Raw genomic sequence first — 18067 nt, forward strand, 5'->3', positions numbered from 1 at the left:
AATCCATCGCCGAATCCCCTACGGAGCATCTCCTGGTAACTCGGATCCCCGTCTTCCTCATGACATCCATTACTTAGGAAATCAGGGCTTGTGGGACCTGCCCCAGCAGATGGCCAGGCTGGATTTGAACGTGGCTTTTGGATTTTTGGCTTAACCAGTGATGTCCCAAGGAGCTCGGCGCTCTCTGAGCCCGCTCCTGGGCGAGCCGCTCTCCTGCAGGGCAGAGGAGGGAGCTGGGCGAGGAGGATGGCCAGGAGCAGTGGGGAAACAAAGATCGTCTTTCCCCTCGAAGAGCAACGTGAACCCCTTGGCCTCGGCTCCTCTGCAAACATCGCTGCGGTTTTTCTGATCAGTGGATTGAGAAAGAAAAATAGACTCGAGCTCGGCCCAGTGGGTCTTCTGGGCTGCTCGCTGGCTGGGTCCTGGCCAGGGCAGATTCATCCCAGCTGCTCTTCGCCTCTCCCAGCCCAGCCCCTGGTGGGACTGGCTTTGCTGGGATGTCCTGGAGAGGGGCCACCACCTCCACATCCAGCCAGGGCTGAGGGAAAGGTGGTTCCTGCAGCCTGTGGCGGGGTCCGGTGGACCCTTTTTGTGGCCACTGGAGAAAGGAGGTGGCAGAGTTTGGATGAGGGAGGGAGACGCAGGAGCTCAGGATGATGCTGGAGCCTGGGAAGTTGTTGGAGCCCAGGAAGGGACCGGAGCTTGGGATGATGCTGGAGCTGGGGAAGCTGCTGGAGCCCAGGATGATACTGGAGCCTGGGACAGATGCTGGAACCTGGGATGATGCTGGAGCCTGGGATGATGCTGGAGCCCAGGTTGATACTGGAGCCTGGGATGATACTGGAGCCTGGGACAGATGCTGAAGCCTGAGAGGGTGCTGGAGCTTGGGATGATGCTGGAGCCCGGGAAGGTGCTGGAGCCTGGGACAGATGCTGGAGCCTTGGACAGATGCTGGAGCCTGGGAAGGTGCTGGAGCCTGGGAAGTTGCTGGAGCCTGGGAAGTTGCTGGAGCCCAGGAAGGTGCTGGAGCTTGGGATGTTGCTGGAGCCCAGGAAGGGACCGGAGCTTGGGATGATGCTGGAGCTGGGCAAGGTGCTGGAGCCCAGGATGATACTGGAGCCTGGGACAGATGCTGGAGCCTGGGATGATGCTGGAGCCTGGGATGATGCTGGAGCCTGGGATGATGCTGGAGCCCAGGTTGATACTGGAGCCTGGGATGATACTGGAGCCTGGGACAGATGCTGAAGCCTGAGAGGGTGCTGGAGCTTGGGATGATGCTGGAGCCTGGGATGATGCTGGAGTCCGGGAAGGTGATGGAGCCTGGGACAGATGCTGGAGCCTGGGAAGGTGCTGGAGCCTGGGAAGGTGCTGGAGCTTGGGACAGATGCTGGAGCTTGGGATGATGCTGGAGCCCAGGATGATGCTGGAGCCCAAGATGCTGCTGCTCCCTGCTCATTCCTGTTGCACATCGTCTTGGCTGCCAGCTCCTGGGGACCCAACTTTTGCCAGTTCAACTCAAGGCAAAACTATCAGTGTTTAATGAACGCAATAACCTTTCCTGGCCTTTGAGCTGGATCATTTGGCTCCTGCCCAGCACGAGTGGTCCTCACACCCTCCTTCTCCCTCCTCTTACTCATATTTCTCCAGGGATCGAGCTGGTTTCAGCCCATCCCAGCTGAAACCAGGATCAGTCCCCTGCTCCCCACGTGCTCTCGGGGGAAACTGAGGCACGGGGAAGGGGAGAGCTTGTGACATACCACCTCGCAGGGGTCGGACACAGATCCTGTTAGCAGCGGTTTGTTTTCCAGCCTTTGGCAGCCTGGGAGACGGGCCGGTGCTTGCAGGGGAGCTGGGGATGCCGGGCTAACCCTGTGCACACACGTGTCCCTTTAAGACGGCAGCTGGGAAAGAGCATTTTGCCAGTAAAGGCCCTTGAGTGAAGGCAGGGAGTAATTGCTGGGGAATTCAAAACCGGGAAGGAGCCGGCGGGGACTTGGGGGCGAGGAGGAGGAGGAGATGGGCTGTGGGGAGAGGGTGTTGGAGAGATCAGAGACAGGGAGCAACAGGCTGGAAAAAAGGAAGGGTGAGGGGGGGTGGAAGAAGGGAAACGGCAAGAAAACCGTACAGACCATGTTTGGCCAGGGAGTGATGTTTGTATAAGATCATGTTCTAAAAATACAGCCCGTTCCCACCATCGCTGAAGGACGGGAGCCCTCTGCCCCGGCCTCCTCCTCCCCGTGTCGCCCAGGGCCCCTCGCTGGGAGCGGGGACCATGGCCGTGGCCATGCCGTGGTCGTGGCCATGGCCGTGCTGAAGGGGCTCACCAGGAAGCAGCAAGACCTCGGTCTTGGCTTTGCTGTTGTTTTTTTTTTGCTGCTGTGTCTGGTCTCCTTTTTTGGAGCTGGGAAGATGGTGTTGGAGGCAGAGAGGGGGCCCAGCCAGCCCCGCTCCGTCACCGTGTCCCTGTGCTACCACGGGCTGGGGTGACCAGCACATCCCTGTCCTCGGGAAATGGGGCCATAAGGGCTCAGGCCCTTGGGTCTTCTCAGGGCCAGCAGCATCCCTGTGGCCAATCTGAGCAGCTTAATGGGGTCCCTGGAGCTCAATTTGGGGGTGGACCTGCAGGAACACCCACCCTGGGAGCACAAACCTCATATGCTGGGGTGCAGCAGCAGTGGTACCCGGCTGCCCTGCACCCCGAAACGCTTTGTCCTGTGATGCTGCCCCTTAAAAGCGTGATGGTCCCCAGGAGGGTGGCCCAGGGGCTGCCAGGCTGGAGGTCCCGCAGCATCCCTGGTGCCCAGGACACGGGGTGGGGACCAGGGTGCATGAGGAGCAAAGCTTTGCTGGCCATCTCCGTAGGGATGAGGGGGGACAGCAGGATTTGGCCTCTGTTTTAGCCCAAGCTGGGAATCACCCAACTTCACCCCCACCCCGCTGCATTCCTAGCGACCGGCTGCGAAACCCCGTGGTGCTCAGGCAGCCGAAGCCAGAGCCTTGTGGGGACGGCTCCTTCCTCTCCCCTTTCCCTCCAGAGCTGGGAAAAACCTCCCCAGCTCGTGGCCAGGGTACCAGGGTCCTGGGGATGAGGGCTGGCAGCCCATGGGGCTCCCGGCATCCGTCATGGATGGGGAGGGACTGAGCGAGGGAGACAGAGCCAGCCACGCCGTCCTCCGGGCTATAAGTGGCCACGTGTCCAGGTGGACACCAGTGACGAGTGGCGTTCCTCAGGGGTCGAGATTGGGACCGGTCCTGTTTAACATCTTTGTTGGCGACATGGACAGTGGGATTGATGCGCCCTCAGCAAGTTTGGGGATGACACCGAGCTGTGCGGTGTGGTGACACGCTGGAGGGAAGGGATGGCATCCAGAGGGACCTGGACAGGCTGGAGAGCTGGGCCTGTGCGAACCACATGAAGTTCAACAAGGCCAAGTGCAAGGTCCTGCCCGTGGGTCGGGGCAATCCCAAGCACAAACACAGGCTGGGTGGAGAATGGATTGAGAGTAGCCCTGAGGAGAAGGACTTGGGGGTGATGGGTGACGAGAAGCTCACCATGAGCCGGCAACGTGCGCTGGCAGCCCAGAAGCCACCCGTGTCCTGGGCTGCATCCCCAGCAGCGTGGCCAGCAGGGCGAGGGAGGGGATTCTGCCCCTCTGCTCCGCTCTTGTGAGACCCCCCCTGCAGTGCTGCGTCCAGCTCTGGGGCCCCCAACATCAGAAGGACACGGAGCTGTTGGAGAGAGTCCAGAGGAGGCCACGAAGATGCTGAGAGGGCTGGAGCCCCTCTGCTCTGGAGACAGGCTGAGAGAGTTGGGGCTGTTCAGCCTGGAGAAGAGAAGGCTCCAGGGAGACCTTCGAGCACCTTCCAGTGCCTGAAGGGGCTACAGGAAAGCTGGAGAGGGGCTTTTTACAAGGGCATGGAGTGACAGGACGAGGGGGAACGGTTTTAAACTGCAAGAGGGGAGATTTAGATGAGATCTGAAGAAGACATTCTTTTCTGTGAGGGTGGTGAGACCCTGGCCCAGGTTGCCCGGAGAAGCTGTGGCTGCCCCCTCCCTGGCAGTGTTCAAGGCCAGGTTGGATGGGGCTTGGAGCAACCTGGTCTGGTGAAAGGTGTCCCTGCCTGTGGCAGGGGGTTGGAACTAGATGGTCTTTAAGGTCTCTTCCAACCCAGACCACACTGTGATTCTGTGATAAACAGAGATGGGGTGATGCTTTTAGTGTCCCCAGCCTGGAGACGGAGAAGGGAGGTGAGGCCATCGGAGGAGGGCAGCGCTTCTGGGCTCCAGCGCATCCTGTCGTGTTCACACAAGCCATGCTGGTGCGGATCCCTGCGTGGGGTTCCCATTTAACGCCCTCCAAAGTGAGGGAGGGAGCGAAACTGCCGGCATCCTGGGGAAGCTGAGTCAAGCGTTTCCTCCTGCCGCCCCATGGTATTTTTAACGGTGCGGGTATCCGGTGCTATTCGTTTTCGTACCCCACAGGGGTGCACACATGTGCCGCCCCACCCAGGGACCAGCCTTGGCAGGATCTGGCTCAAGGTCCCCACAGGGATGGAGCTACGGTGGGATGGAGCACACACAGACTCTGTCGGGGATGCTCGGGGCAGCGCTCCTGCTCCTGTACCCCGTATCGGTTCTCTCTCACTGCCTTTTTCTGGAGGAGCTGCCAGCAGAGTTGGGACTTGCTTTCTCACCCCTGCCCTTGCTGGGTGAATCCCAGTGTGAATCCTCTTTTATCCACTGCTATTCGTGGGGAATCAAGCAGGAGGGTTTATTTGAGGTGTTGGAGTGAGTCCAGAGGAGGGCGACCAAGCTGGGGAAGGGTCTGGAGGGCCTGACCTACGAGGAACAGCTGAGGGAGCTGGGGGTGTTTAGCCTGGAGAAGAGGAGGCTCAGAGGTGACCTTAGTGCAGTCTACAACTACCTGAAGGGAGGTTGTAGCGCAGTGGGAGTCGGCCTCTTCTCCCGGGCAACCAGTGATAGGACAAGAGGACACAGCCTCAAACTTGGCCAGGGGAAGTTCAGGTTGGACATTAGGAAGCATTTCTTCTCAGCAAGGGTCATTAGGCATTGGAAGGGGCTGCCCAGGGAGGTGGTGGAGTCACCATCTCTGGAGGTGTTTAAGAAAAGCCTGGACATGGCCCTTAGTGCCATGGACTGGTTGCCATGGTGGTGTCAGGGCAATGGTTGGACTCGAAGATCCCAGAGGGCTCTTCCAACCTGATTGATTCTGTGATTCTGTGATTCTGTAACTGAGTGTTTGGGAGGTGAGAGGTGATGTGGGGCGGTGTGGGATTTCCCCTGCAGAGTAGCTGGGGATGCTCAGGGACCTCCTGGCCACCGTGCCCCCACTAACGCCCACCCCTGCCCTGGGGCACGGGGTGCCCTCCCTGGTCCTGCTGCAGTTGGAAAAGCAGCTCCTGCTTTTCCAAACGGGGACGGTGTTCAAAACCCATCGCACCTGCTGCCCTTTGTGTTGCTAACGGAGCGGTAGGTCCTACAACAACACGGACAGGCACCCGGCTGGCAGCGTCCTGGACTCTGTCTTTTCTAACCCCGTCCCCCCTTTGCTCTCTCCTTAGGTGCCGGCACCTGCCCGGGCAAAGGTGGCCGTGATGGCTGAGGGCAGAGAGCTCGTCCTGGTGCTGGAGAGGAACCAGTAAGTGCTGGGGCTGGGGCTGGGGAAGGGGCACTGGGTGTCCCTGGCGTGGTCCCACCTGGAGCGGTAGCATCCTGCCCGCAGGGGAAGGGACGGCCCGGCGTGGCTTCCTGCTGGCTGCGGCCGATGCACCAGTTTGGGCTGAAACGCTCTTTTTTTTCCACTGCCCACACCCGTGTTGTGCAAGAAACAGCCTTGGCTCGGTGCCACGGTGCGGGACCCAGCGTGGGTGAAGGTGGTGTGGGGTGCTTAGGGGATGGAGCTGTGCCAGGCAGAGGGTCAGCAGGATGGGGGGCTCCTGGGCTGCCATCCCGCTGGCAGGGCTGATCCTGGGAGGTCTTTAGGGGTATCTTGTGGTGGGTGATGGTGGGTGATGGTGGCTGCTGGCAGTGATTTGGAAACCTCTGTCTGCTGCTCTTCTGCTGGACTGTTCTTGGAGTTGGCAGCCTGGCACCGTTCCCGGGTGACCTTGCCATGTAGCCTCGCTCGACCCTTTCTGGGCTCCTTCTTTGGTTCAGCTTGGATGGAGGTGCCAGCAGCATCTGTCCCCTGGGACACTCAGCCAGCCTGGCATCCCCTCGTGCCAGGGCTGGAGCAAGGAGAGCAATCATCTCTAGCAATCATCTTTAGTGTGGAGAAGAGGAGGCTCAGAGGTGACCTTATTGCACTCTACAACTACCTGAAGGGAGGTTGTAGTGAAGTGGGAGTCGGCCTCTTCTCCCAGGCAACTAGCGATAGCACAAGAGGACACAGCCTCAAGCTTGGCCAGGGGAGGTTCAGGTTGGACATCAGGAAGCATTTCTTCTCAGCAAGGGTCATTAGCCATTGGAAGAGGCTGCCCAGGGAGGTGGTGGAGTCACCATCTCTGGAGGGGTTTAAGAAAAGCCTGGACATGGCACTTAGTGCCATGGTCTAGTTGCCATGGTGGTGTCAGGGCAACGGTTGGACTCGATGATTCCAGAGTTCTTGTCCAACCTGATTGATTCTGTGATTCTGTGATCTCCATCTCTTGCCCTGCTCTCCTTGCCCCTCCACCCCAAGACCTCATGGCATTTGTCCCTTTGCGGGTTTGGGTCCCTCCTGGTGCCAGGTGGTCCCGTGATGGAGCAGCGCAGAAAGCTGATCTCTGCAGGACAGGCTTCTGCTTCCACTTCTGCTTCTCGCCAGCAGCTGTGGGAGGCTCGTGCCTGGCAGAGCCCTCTTCATGCTGCTGTTTGGGTACAAAAGCACCCACCACGGTGTCCCCCGAACAGCCCTGCTGGGTAGCAGGTCCCAGCGACCTGCAGAAGAGCTTTTGGTGTGCGGGAAGGAGACCTGGGGAGTTCCTGTGCACGTTGTGTTTTAGGACTGTGGGCAATGGGAGGGTTGGCAGTGGAGGCTCAAAGCTCATGTGCAAAGCTTAGCCTTGTTTCTAGCTGGTGCACCAGGCCTGGAGGTGTTTGTATGTCTTCTCATTCTGGCTTGGTACCACTTGGCCATGCTGAAGGGATGAGTGTGGCCAGGAGGGGTGAAGAGCATTCCTGGTGGCTGTGGTACCTCTGGCAGGAGTGAAGGAGCGTGGGGTGTTGCAGGGTGCTGAGCTCTGGATGAGGACACAGTGAAACAGATGAGGGGGTTGGTGGCGGCAAAAGGGAGCTGAGCACCCAGGGCAGTCCATGGCACCAAGGGCCATCCATGGTACCTGGGATCATCCATGGCACCCAAAAGCATTGGTAGCACCCAGGACTGTCCATGACACTCAGGACTCTCTGTGTGGCACCCAGAACCATCTGTGGCACCCAGGACTTCCCATGGCATCAAGGAGCATCAATAGCACACAAGACAGTTCATGGCACTCATGATAACCCACAGCATTCAAGATCATCCGTGGCACCCAGGACCACCCGTGGCACCCAGGACAGTCTATGACACTCAAGACGGCACCCAAGAACTTCCATGGCACCCAGGACCATCCAGGGCACCCAAGGCAGTCCATAGCACCCAGGACCATCCATGGCACCAAAAGTAGTCCATATGGCACCCAGGATAGTCCACAGCATCCAAGACTGGCGGTGCCTAGTGGTTGTATCTACTGGGGAGACCAGTGCAGCCCTGGCCATCTACACTGCTGTCTTGTGCCAACTAACAGGGCTACTTTAGCCCTGCTAGCTCATGGGCCAGTGAGGCCATGCTAGACCTCAACTCTTCTTTCTTCTGCTACTGGGAGATGTGGTTGGCCTCCAAAACCAAGGCCTTCCCTTGTGCTGGAGGAGAAGACACATCTCCTTGCCCTTCCTTCCCCAGGGCTCCTGGTCCTTGACCTGCCCTGGAGACGACATCTCAGTGGTCTGAGCCATGCTGGGACTCACTGTGCCCCTGGATGGGACTTGCTGTGCCCCCCGGTTCGGGGGTCAGCCCCACCCTCCCAGTTCCCCCTATTCCCCAGGCATGGTGTGGAGGCTTTTGCCTCTCTGCTGTCCTCACTGTCCTGTCCCCATCCCTGTCCCCATCCTGCACGGGCAGCTGCCCATCTGCCCCCATGCTGGCCAGGCACTTGTCTTGCCAGGCTGCCCACGAGTCCCTTTCCAGGAAGCAGGCTGAGCTCCTGTCTCTTTTCTCTGCTGTAACTGGAGTTTCTGGTGCCAAGCACCCACTCACAGGTGGGCTGGGAAGCCAGGAACGTGCCCACAGTGACATTTTTGGGGCCAACCTGGTTGCAAAATAGAAACCAAGAGGCGGGAGGGCTATTCTGGGGCCGGCTGCTGGGTTTGTTTTCTTCTGCTGCAGAATAAAACCTCTGGGATGGGCCAAACCCCAGGAATCGAGGGCCAAACTGTCAGGCTTTGCTAAAGGCAGCCTGAGCTTCCTCCCCTTCAGCTCTGGTTTCTCGGGGACCCCCTGCCCCGTTGCTGGGGTGTTGCGTCGGGAGCGTCCCCCTCGCTGTGCCATGAGTGAGGCGAAGTGACATGCACGGGGCTGGAGGGGGTGGCTGTGTCCGAGACCCCAAACCTCCCGTGTCCTCGGCTGGAGCATGAGTATGGGGTTGATCCCTTCTTCTCCCAGCGGGATGTTTCCTCCTGAGGACTTTGGTAGTTCGAAGCGGGGTTTGGTCCCTATGGGGAAGCTGTCACCCTGCCTGGGTGCTCGACCCCACAGAAGCTGTGGCTGCCCCCTCCCTGGCAGTGTTCAAGGCCAGGTTGGGTGGGGCTTGGAGCAACCTGGTCTAGTGGAAGGTGTCCCTGCCCGTGGCAGGGGGTTGGAACTAGATGGTCTTTAAGGTCCCTTCCCACCCAAACCAGTCTGTGATTCTATTCTATGATTCTATGACCTTGGTGGTGGCAAGGTGGCCCCTGACCCTGGGGGTGGGTGGGCAGCCGGGCTCCTCCTGTGCAACTCCCCTGTCCCAGACCAGCAGGACCCCGACGCAGACACAAAGGGGGACGTCGGGCTGCGATTCATGTCCCCACTGGCCGTGGGCATCTGCTGGTCGGGGGGCCAGCCCTGACGCCGCGGTGATGGCCGTGCTGCCAGCTCTGGGGGCTGTGAAGGGGGACCATGTGGATGGCTCAGCTGGGTCTGGGTGCAGAGACTGGGGGGGGGGACGCCTGGAGCAGCCCGGGGGTCCTCACCCCTCTCCCCTCTCCGCAGGCTGCTGGCGCCGGGCTACACCGAGACGCACTACGGCGCGGACGGGCAGGCGGTGACGGTGACCCCCAACCGCACGGTGGGTGCCAGGCGTTAAACTCAGCTCCGTTTTTCGGGATGTCTCGGCGCTTGGGATGGAGCCAAAGCCCCAGCGGGACTTTTGAGGCGCGGGGTTCTGGCTGGCGGCGTCCCCGGCGCCTGTCGCGGGAGGGACGCGGCCGCGCGCGGCTCCTGTATCTCTTGGCTGCGGGACAGCACCTCGGGAGGCAAACACAGGCAGCGCCGGGCTCGAGCAGCCCTCGCCCTCCCCGACGTCTCCCCGCTGGCCATTTGTCACCCTTCCAGCGCTGGCTGCGTCCCTGGCTGAACCGCCGGAGCCGGCGGCCTCCTGCCTCCGTCCCTCCCGGCCGGGGAATGAAGATCATGTGGGTTTTGGGGACGGGCAAGTGGGGTCAGTCGCTGCCCAGCCCATGGGGGTCTCTGATGGTCTCCGTCCCCTCTCTCCCCAGGACCACTGCCACTACCACGGGCGCGTCCGGGGCTACGGCGGCTCCTGGGTTGTCCTCAGCACCTGCTCGGGAATACGGTACAGAGACATGTGGGGATGGTGAGGGGGGGATGGATCCATCTGCCCCCTTCCCCTCTGCAGGGACCCCCTCCAGGCACCCTGGAGCAGCACCGATGGCCCCCCAAGCCCAGCTCTGGGTGCTCTGTGGGGCTGATTTTTCCATTGCTCCCCTTCTCCCACCCTTCACCCAACCCCAGGGGCAGGCGGGGGGGCAGAGACTGTTCCTCTGGCAGCATGAGCTGCCTTCAAGGAAATTCATCCCTGGAGGAGGTGAGACCCCGCAGCCCACAGCGGGTACCTGAACTGAGCTTCACCCTGTTGCAACCACTAACTGCCGTCCCATGTCGCTGTGGGCTGACTGGCACAGAGGTTTCAATGCCAAGGATGTGTGAGCTCGCAGGGTGTGCTGATCGACAGCTGGCTAAACATGAGCCAGCAGTGTGCCCAGGTGGCCAAGAAGGCCGATGGCATCCTGGCCTCTATTAGGAATAGTGTAGCCAGCCGGTCTGGGGAAGTGATCGTCCCTCTGTACTCGGCACTGGTGAGGCCGCACCTTGAATCCTGTGTCCAGTTCTGGGCCCCGCACTGCAAGGAAGATGTTGAGGTGTTGGAGCGAGTCCAGAGGAGGGTGACCAAGCTGGTGAAGGGTCTGGAGGGTCTGACCTACGAGGAACGACTGAGGGAGCTGGGGGTGTTTAGGCTGGAGAAGAGGAGGCTCAGAGGTGACCTTAGTGCAGTCTACAACTACCTGAAGGGAGGTTGTAGCGCAGTGGGAGTTGGCCTCTTCTCCCAGGCAACCAGCGCTAGGACAAGAGGACACAGCCTCAAGCTTCGCCCGGGGAGGGTCAGGTTGGACATTAGGAAGCATTTCTTCTCAGCAAGGGTCATTAGCCATTGGAAGGGGCTGCCGCCCAGGGAGGTGGTGGAGTCACCATCTCTGGAGGGGTTTAAGAAAAGCCTGGACATGGCACTTACTTAGTGCCATGGTCTAGTTGCTATGGTGGTGTTAGGGCAATGGTTGGACTCGATGATCCCAGAGGTCTCTTCCAACCTCATTGATTGATTGATTGATTGATTGATTCACAGAGACACCCGTCTCTTGTCTCTGCCCTCACCCCGGGTATGGGCCAAGCTGAGGTGCAGTGAGTTTGTGGGGCCTCGGCAGGGCCTGGGGGAGTGGAGTGAAGGCACCACAGGAGCCATCGGGGGCTGCTCTCCATTGCCAGGGGCCTGATAGTGCTGAGCAGCAACACCAGCTACTACCTGAAACCCCTGGGGACCCCTGAGCCGGGCCACCACGTCATCCACCGAGCAGAGCACTTGCCCATCGGAGGTGGGACTTGCGGCCACGGCGATGATTTCGGGAGCACCGTCGCCGACATCGCTCGGCTCTTCCAGCCCGTGCACCACCGGGTAAATCCATCTTGGGGTCCTTTGGGCGCGGAGGGGCAGAGGGCTGGGAGCGGGGCTGTCTGCACCCCTGCTAAATGCCTGCAGCTTGTGGCGGGCCTATCACCCTGGCATCTGGGCAGGGTTGCACAGGCAGATGGGACCTGAGGGGGTCTGAGTGGGCAGCTTACCTAGCTTGAGTTTGGGCAGGAGACCTCAAAGGGAAGACGTGTGGGTTGGGTACCGGTGCTCATCATACGGTGTGGGACACGATGTGAGGTGACATTGGGAATTGCACTGTAGCCACTCAAATTTTCCTCATCACCTCGTGCCTCAGTTTCCCCTCTCAGCTGTCCTTCCTGAGCAGCTCTGCGGTGTCTGGGAAGCCTGAGATGGCCAGAGCTGTAGGCTGCCTGCTCCTTTGCTCCTCTGAGCCTTGCTGTCTGTCTGTCTCACAGGTGAAGAGGGATGCCTGGAGGACCATGAAGTACATGGAACTCTTCATTGTTGCCGATCACACGCTGGTGAGCGCTGGGCGGGGGGGGCAGAAACCTGGTACCCTGCTGAAAACCTGGGACCCCTCTCTGTCTCCCTCCCTGCTCTTCCTCTGGTGACCCTTCCCCATCCACGTCTCTCTGCAGTACAGGAACCAGAACCTCAACCTGGGCCACACCAAGCAGCGCATCGTGGAGATCGCAAACTACGTGGACAAGGTAATGGCTGGCAAGAGGGTCCTGCTGGTCCCTGGTGACCACCTCCATCATTCCCAGTGCATGTGAAAGCACCCAAGCGTGGGACCAACCTGGTGGTGGCCCTCAGGGACTGTCCCCATGTCACTAGGGCTAGGAGTTTAGGTGGCAGATGTGAGCACGTGGTGGAACATGCTTTGCCACCCATCGGCTGAGCTGCTGTGGGGATGGGGATCAATGCCAGCACCCTTGACATGAGGAGGGACACCTTTAGGCATTGTCAGCTGATGGATGGCATCATGCCACCCTGTCTCGCTCCTGTGCCCACATTTGTGCCTGTAGAGCTCATGCTTGCAGGTGGATTTGGGACAAGTGTGTCCCCGAGTCACCTAGCTGGAGGTAAAGCATGGAGACCCGCCAGCTGAAATGCGGTGGCAGGGATGGAGGATGTACAGCGAATGCCGGTCCCCATCCCCTCCATCCCTGTCCCCTCCCTGCAGTTTTACAGGTCGCTGAATATCAAGGTGGCCCTGATTGGCCTGGAGGTGTGGACGGAGCGGGACCAGTGCGCTGTCACCAGCGATGCCAACGCCACGCTCTGGTCCTTCCTGCAGTGGAAGAAGGCGCTGAGGTCGCGCAAGAAGCACGACAACGCCCAGCTGCTGACGTGAGCACCCCTATGGACCCGGGGACGTTGGGGCAGGGGGCTCCCAGCTCAGACCAGGGTCTCCAAACCACCCCTTGGGTGCTAACTGCCCCTCTGTTCTCCTTTCCGGGCAGAGGGAAGACGTTCAGGGGGACAACCATCGGCATGGCTCCGCTGGAGGGCATGTGCAGTGCGGATAACTCCGGAGGCGTCAGCGTGGTAAGAGGAGCACAGGGGTCCCCACTGCTCCTCCCAGGCTGGAGGACCCCATTGCCACCCCATCTTACTGGGGTTCTTCATGGGCTTGCAGGACCAGCCATCTGGGGTTGGTCCTGGGATGCAGCCTGAGGACAAACGATGATGCTGGTAGCCCCTTACCCCTCTCAGATGTTGGCCAAGGTCTAAGGAGGTGAGAAGGGGCTGGTTTAAAGGTCTCCTGCCCCATGTACACCTACAACTTGCAGCTAGCAGCAGCATTGGGATCTCCTGGTTGCTTCTGCCCATCATATTAATAGCCCCTACTTGTTCCCTGCTTGTGCTCTCTGGTTGTAGGGTCATCTCCACCCCAGGTAAATCATCCTCCTCCTGATGTGGTGGTGGTGGCCCTGGTGACCTGTGGTCCCTAGGCAGGGTGGTGGTGTGGGGCACCAAGGTTTCTGGTTTTTGGGATGTGCCTTCCAGTGCCCCAGGTTTTCATCAGTTGGCTCCAGCAAAAGAGCTTCCCAACAGTCCCATGCGGGACTTTTAGGAGACCAAACCCCACTTCTGCCATGAATCCTCCTCCATCCCTCTCTCCCACGGCGTCCAGTTGCCACCCCAGGGATGCTGTGGTCCCTCCATCACCCCAGCCCCACGCCCTGCTGTGGGATCAGCCCTCTCCATTGCTCCTGGCTGCTGTGCTGACACATCGCCCCTCCTGATGCAGGACCACTCGGAGCAGCCCATTGGAGCAGCCGCCACTATGGCCCACGAGATTGGCCACAATTTCGGCATGAGCCACGACAGCACGGGCTGCTGCGTGGAGGCCACCCCGGAGCAAGGCGGCTGTGTCATGGCAGCGGCCACCGGGTAAGTGGCGCTGGGGACGGGGTGCGGCCCCTAAGCCCCCCAGCAGGTTGTGGGGGCTGTGTGCGGGGAGGGGGTCCTGTCCTACAAGGCAGCGTTGCGGGTGCAGTGCCTCACTGCAGAGGGGGACCCGGCTAGTTGCCCTCCTCCCCGTTTGCCCTGCACGTCCCAGTTACCTGGAGCAAACACATCCCAGGACCCAGGAGCAGGCAGGGCTGGTGGTCTCCGAGGGGTAGCAGCCCCATCCCAAAAGAGCTGGGGATGGAAGCAAATGGATGTTATCTGGTAGACATGTTGCAGGAATCTGAGGCATTTTCCTGTGCTAACCCACACCTCAGCACATTGGCCACGGAGATGCTCAGAGGGCTGGAGCACCTCTGCTATGGAGACAGGCTGAGAGAGCTGGGGCTGTTCAGCCTGGAGAAGAGAAGGCTCCGGGGAGACCTTCTAGCACCTTCCAGTCCCTGAAGGGGCTACAGGAAAGCTGGAGAGGGGCTTTTTACAAGGGCATGGAGTGACATGACGAGGGGGGATGGTTCTAAACTGAAAGAGGGGAGATTTAGATTAGATCTTAGGAAGAAATTCTTTGCTGTGAGGGTGGTGAGAGCCTGGCCCAGGTTGCCCAGAGAAGCTGTGGGTGCCCCCTCCCTGGCAGTGTTCAAGGCCAGGTTGGATGGGGCTTGGAGCAACCTGGTCTGGTGGAAGGTGTCCCTGCCCGTGGCAGGGGGTTGGAACTAGATGATCTTTAAGGTCCCTCCCAACCCAAACCGTTCTGTGATTCTATGAAATTATTCTTTATTATCAGACTGGAGGGCCAAGGGGTGCCCAGTCCTCGGCCATGCCGGTGGGGACTCATGGCACCGTGGGGCTGCGGTGCGGGGAGCTCACATCCCTCACCCCAACCCCACTAAATCTGGATGCAGGGTGCCCTGGAGTAGCAGTCATTGGCTTTCATGCCCTCTGGCATCCCTCCAGGGTTTGCTTTCCCATGCCTTTACCCTTTAATTTGGCCCACAGTTGCATGAAATTCAGCTGGTTGGTACCACTTTCCCTTCCAAAGTCCTTCTCCTTTTGGGTTTTCCAGCTCCCGACGATACAGTGGTCCCAGATTTCCCTGCACTACAGAAAAGCAGCTGTTTATTCTGCATTATTTGAACCTCCGAGCTGACATCTCCCCATGACATTTCTTCCTTCTTATTTTCGCTGAAATATTCTTTTCCACACGGGCACGAAACACATTTTTGACCAGCTTCAACCTGTCCCTATTGCACATTCATGTACCACCTTATGGGTATATTTCTTTGCTCACCCTCCCATGACTTGGATGGACTTAGAGCTTTCCTTACAGCTCAAGAGATTTTCCCCCAGACTTCAAAATTACTTTTAGAAGAAGCCCTCTGTGTCATCTCGGAAATGAGGCGTCCTAATATGAAATAAAATATTGTTTTAACGACAGGAGGAAATGAAACCAGCACCGCAACGGAGAGCTGTGCACAGCTCGTGCTCTCTGCTTCCTCCTTCTTAATACATCACACGAAAAAAAACACAAACTTGTGCAAAATTACGGAAGAACCATGCTCAGAGCTTCTCTAGAAAATCACCATTTCTCTCCAGCTCATTACAGAAGTCAGTTGGGCTGTTAGAAAAATGACCTTACACGTAGAAGGCGCTGATTTTTTTTTTGTGCGGCTCAGGCCTTGTGGATGATTTAATATGGGGATTTTTTGGTGTTTCTTTTCCATTTTTCTTTAATTTTTTCAATGATTTTTCTCCATCTCAGCCTCAGAGGTGTTTAGATCACCCCAAACGGGTATTTCCCATCAGTGGTTCAGTGATAGCAGGCATGTTATTTAGCGGACATCCTGAGCAGATGTGGAGACCCGCCTTGCGGTTAAGGCGGGGAGGTCTGTGGTGTCCCAGGTGCAGAGGACCAAGGCACGGAGGTGACACCTACACCAGCATCCAGCTAGCAGAGCCTGCAGGCATGGGTGCTCCCTGGGCTTTCAGGTTCAGACCATGGGGGTCTCCAGTCTCCAGGAGGTTTCTTGCTGGAGGGCTGATGCTCTAAAGGGTGGCATATAACAGATCAAGAAGATGTCCTCCCCATCCCACCTGGAAAATATTTGCGCTCATTGTGGTGTCCCCTGGTTGTTAGTCTGGTGCTCAGCCCTGCGAGTTCCCAGCTGGTCTAGGGAAGTGATCGTCCCTCTGTACTCGGCACTGGTGAGGCCGCACCTTGAATCCTGTGTCCAGTTCTGGGCCCCGCACTTCAAGAAAGATGTTGAGGTGTTGGAGTGAGTCCAGAGGAGGGCGACCAAGCTGGGGAAGGGTATGGAGGGTCTGACCTCCGAGGAATGGCTGAGGGAGCTGGGGTTGTTTAGCCTGGAGAAGAGGAGGCTCAGAGGTGACCTTAGTGCAGTCTACAACTACCTGAAGGGAGGTTGTAGTGCAGTGGGAGTCGGCCTCTTCTCCCAGGCAACTAGTGCTAGGACAAGAGGACACAGCCTCAAGCTTGGCCAGGGGAGGTTCAGGTTGGCCATTAGGAAACATTTCTTCTCAGCAAGGGTCATTAGCCATTGGAAGGGGCTGCCCAGGGAGGTGGTGGAGTCACCATCTCTGGGTGTGTTTAAGAAAAGCCTGGACATGGCACTTAGTGCCCTGGTCTAGTTGAGATGGTGGTGTCAGGGCAATGGTTGGACTCGATGATCCCAGAGGTCTCTTCCAACCTGGTTGATTGATTCTGTGAGTTGGGGTGGGAGATGTTAGCGGTCTTGATGCATCTGGTCGATGGCGGCTTCTTGCTCTTTGAAGGGTTTGTGCCCGTTTACCCCTGTCCTTATTTCCCAGCTCTGACTGTGGTTTTCCACCTTCTCCTGGTCCCGATCGCCCCGGTTCCCATCCCTCCCCATCTGTCCTCTGCGCAGACACCCCTTCCCTCGCGTGTTCAGCTCCTGCAGCAAGAGGCAGCTGGAGAATTACTTCCAGAAGGGAGGTGGCATGTGTCTCTTCAACTTGCCCGACACCAAGGACCTGGTGGTGGGACGGAAATGTGGCAACGGCTTTCTGGAGGAAGGAGAAGACTGTGACTGTGGCGAGGTGGAGGTATGGTGCTGGGTGCTGCATCGCTTTCCCGCAGAGCCTTTTGCAGCTCAGCTCAGCTGCTGGGTGGCAGGATGTGGCCCACGTGGAGAAACATATTTCCAAGGGAAAGGGGTTTGCTGGTCACCACAGGAACTCCATCCCAAGGGCTCTTCCCAGTCCTGTCGTCTTAAATCCATTTAACCTGGGCCTGGCTTTCTTCTTGACTTTGCCTTAGAGTGCTCAGGTCTTCCTCAGCCCTCCCCGTGCCTCAGTTTCCCCATTGGTAAAATGAGAAGAGCAGTGCTGTGATGGGTGGAGAAGGGATGTGGGCAGCAATGGGGAAGGGATGGACTCACTGGTCATGGTGTTTTCTTCTTCTCCCCACGCAGGAGTGCACCAACCCATGCTGCAACGCACACAACTGCACGCTGAAGATGGGGGCCCAATGTGCCCACGGTGACTGCTGCCAGAACTGCAAGGTGAGCCCCCCACCGTGTCCCCCTCCCTGCCTACGCACCTGCCCAGGGGCTGAGCAGGGAGATATGGCCCCCACCATTCCCTCAGGACTCATGTGCTTCATGTCCGTAAGGTCAGCCCCGTCGGTGCCAAATGAGGAGGGTTGTGTGTAAACTTGTGTCTGCCGGAGAACCTCTGCTGGCTGCTTTGTGGCTGGGAATTTGGCTTTATACCTTGACAACCCCATATCACAGAATCACAGAGTCAGTCAGGTTGGAAGAGCCCTCTGGGATCATCGAGTCCAACCATTGCCCTGACACCACCATCTCAACTAGACCATGGCACTAAGGGCCATGTCCAGTCTTTTCTTAAACACCTCCAGAGATGGTGACTCCACCACCTCCCTGGGCAGCCCCTTCCAATGTCTAATGACCCTTGCTGAGAAGAAATGCTTCCTAATGTCCAACCTGAACCTCCCCTGGCCAAGCTTGAGGCTGTGTCCTATAGTCCCAGAGGGGACATTATAGATGGTTTATGGCCCCAAGCTGTACCAAGAGGCAGCAGCAATCCCAGTTTGACCCCTTTGCTGCCACTCAGTGCTGATGTTTCTCTCTCCTCCTGCGGCAGCTGAAGGTGGCTGGGACAATCTGCAGGGAAGCAGCGGGATCCTGTGACCTCCCCGAATACTGCACGGGTGCCTCACCCTACTGCCCAGCCAACGTGTACCTGCTGGATGGCTCGTCCTGCGCCTACGGCGAGGCTTACTGCAACAATGGCATGTGCATGACCCACCACCAGCAGTGTGTCCAGCTCTGGGGACCAGGTGAGTCCCACCAGCCTCCTGGCCACCCCTCTCCGGAGCAGGAGCCACGTCGGGTCTCAGCACTGT

The 18067-nt window shown here is 58.7% G+C and overlaps 1 protein-coding gene across 1 annotated transcript in view; it reads left to right on the forward strand.

Annotated features, from left to right (window-relative positions):
* The window catches only part of ADAM33 (ADAM metallopeptidase domain 33), a 34690-nt gene that overhangs the window by 5944 nt on the left and 10679 nt on the right, over positions 1-18067 (forward strand). Inside the window, exons 3-14 of the mRNA XM_068402746.1 lie at positions 5584-5660; positions 9288-9363; positions 9794-9870; positions 11079-11265; positions 11700-11765; positions 11883-11954; positions 12431-12597; positions 12711-12795; positions 13502-13644; positions 16566-16743; positions 17112-17201; positions 17806-18001. Coding sequence (XP_068258847.1) covers positions 5584-5660; positions 9288-9363; positions 9794-9870; positions 11079-11265; positions 11700-11765; positions 11883-11954; positions 12431-12597; positions 12711-12795; positions 13502-13644; positions 16566-16743; positions 17112-17201; positions 17806-18001 — 1414 coding nt within the window. The remainder of the gene's footprint in view (positions 1-5583; positions 5661-9287; positions 9364-9793; positions 9871-11078; positions 11266-11699; positions 11766-11882; positions 11955-12430; positions 12598-12710; positions 12796-13501; positions 13645-16565; positions 16744-17111; positions 17202-17805; positions 18002-18067) is intronic.

Source organism: Nyctibius grandis, chromosome 6 (genome assembly GCF_013368605.1).
Source record: "Nyctibius grandis isolate bNycGra1 chromosome 6, bNycGra1.pri, whole genome shotgun sequence".
In the NCBI taxonomy this organism is placed as follows: domain Eukaryota; kingdom Metazoa; phylum Chordata; class Aves; order Nyctibiiformes; family Nyctibiidae; genus Nyctibius; species Nyctibius grandis.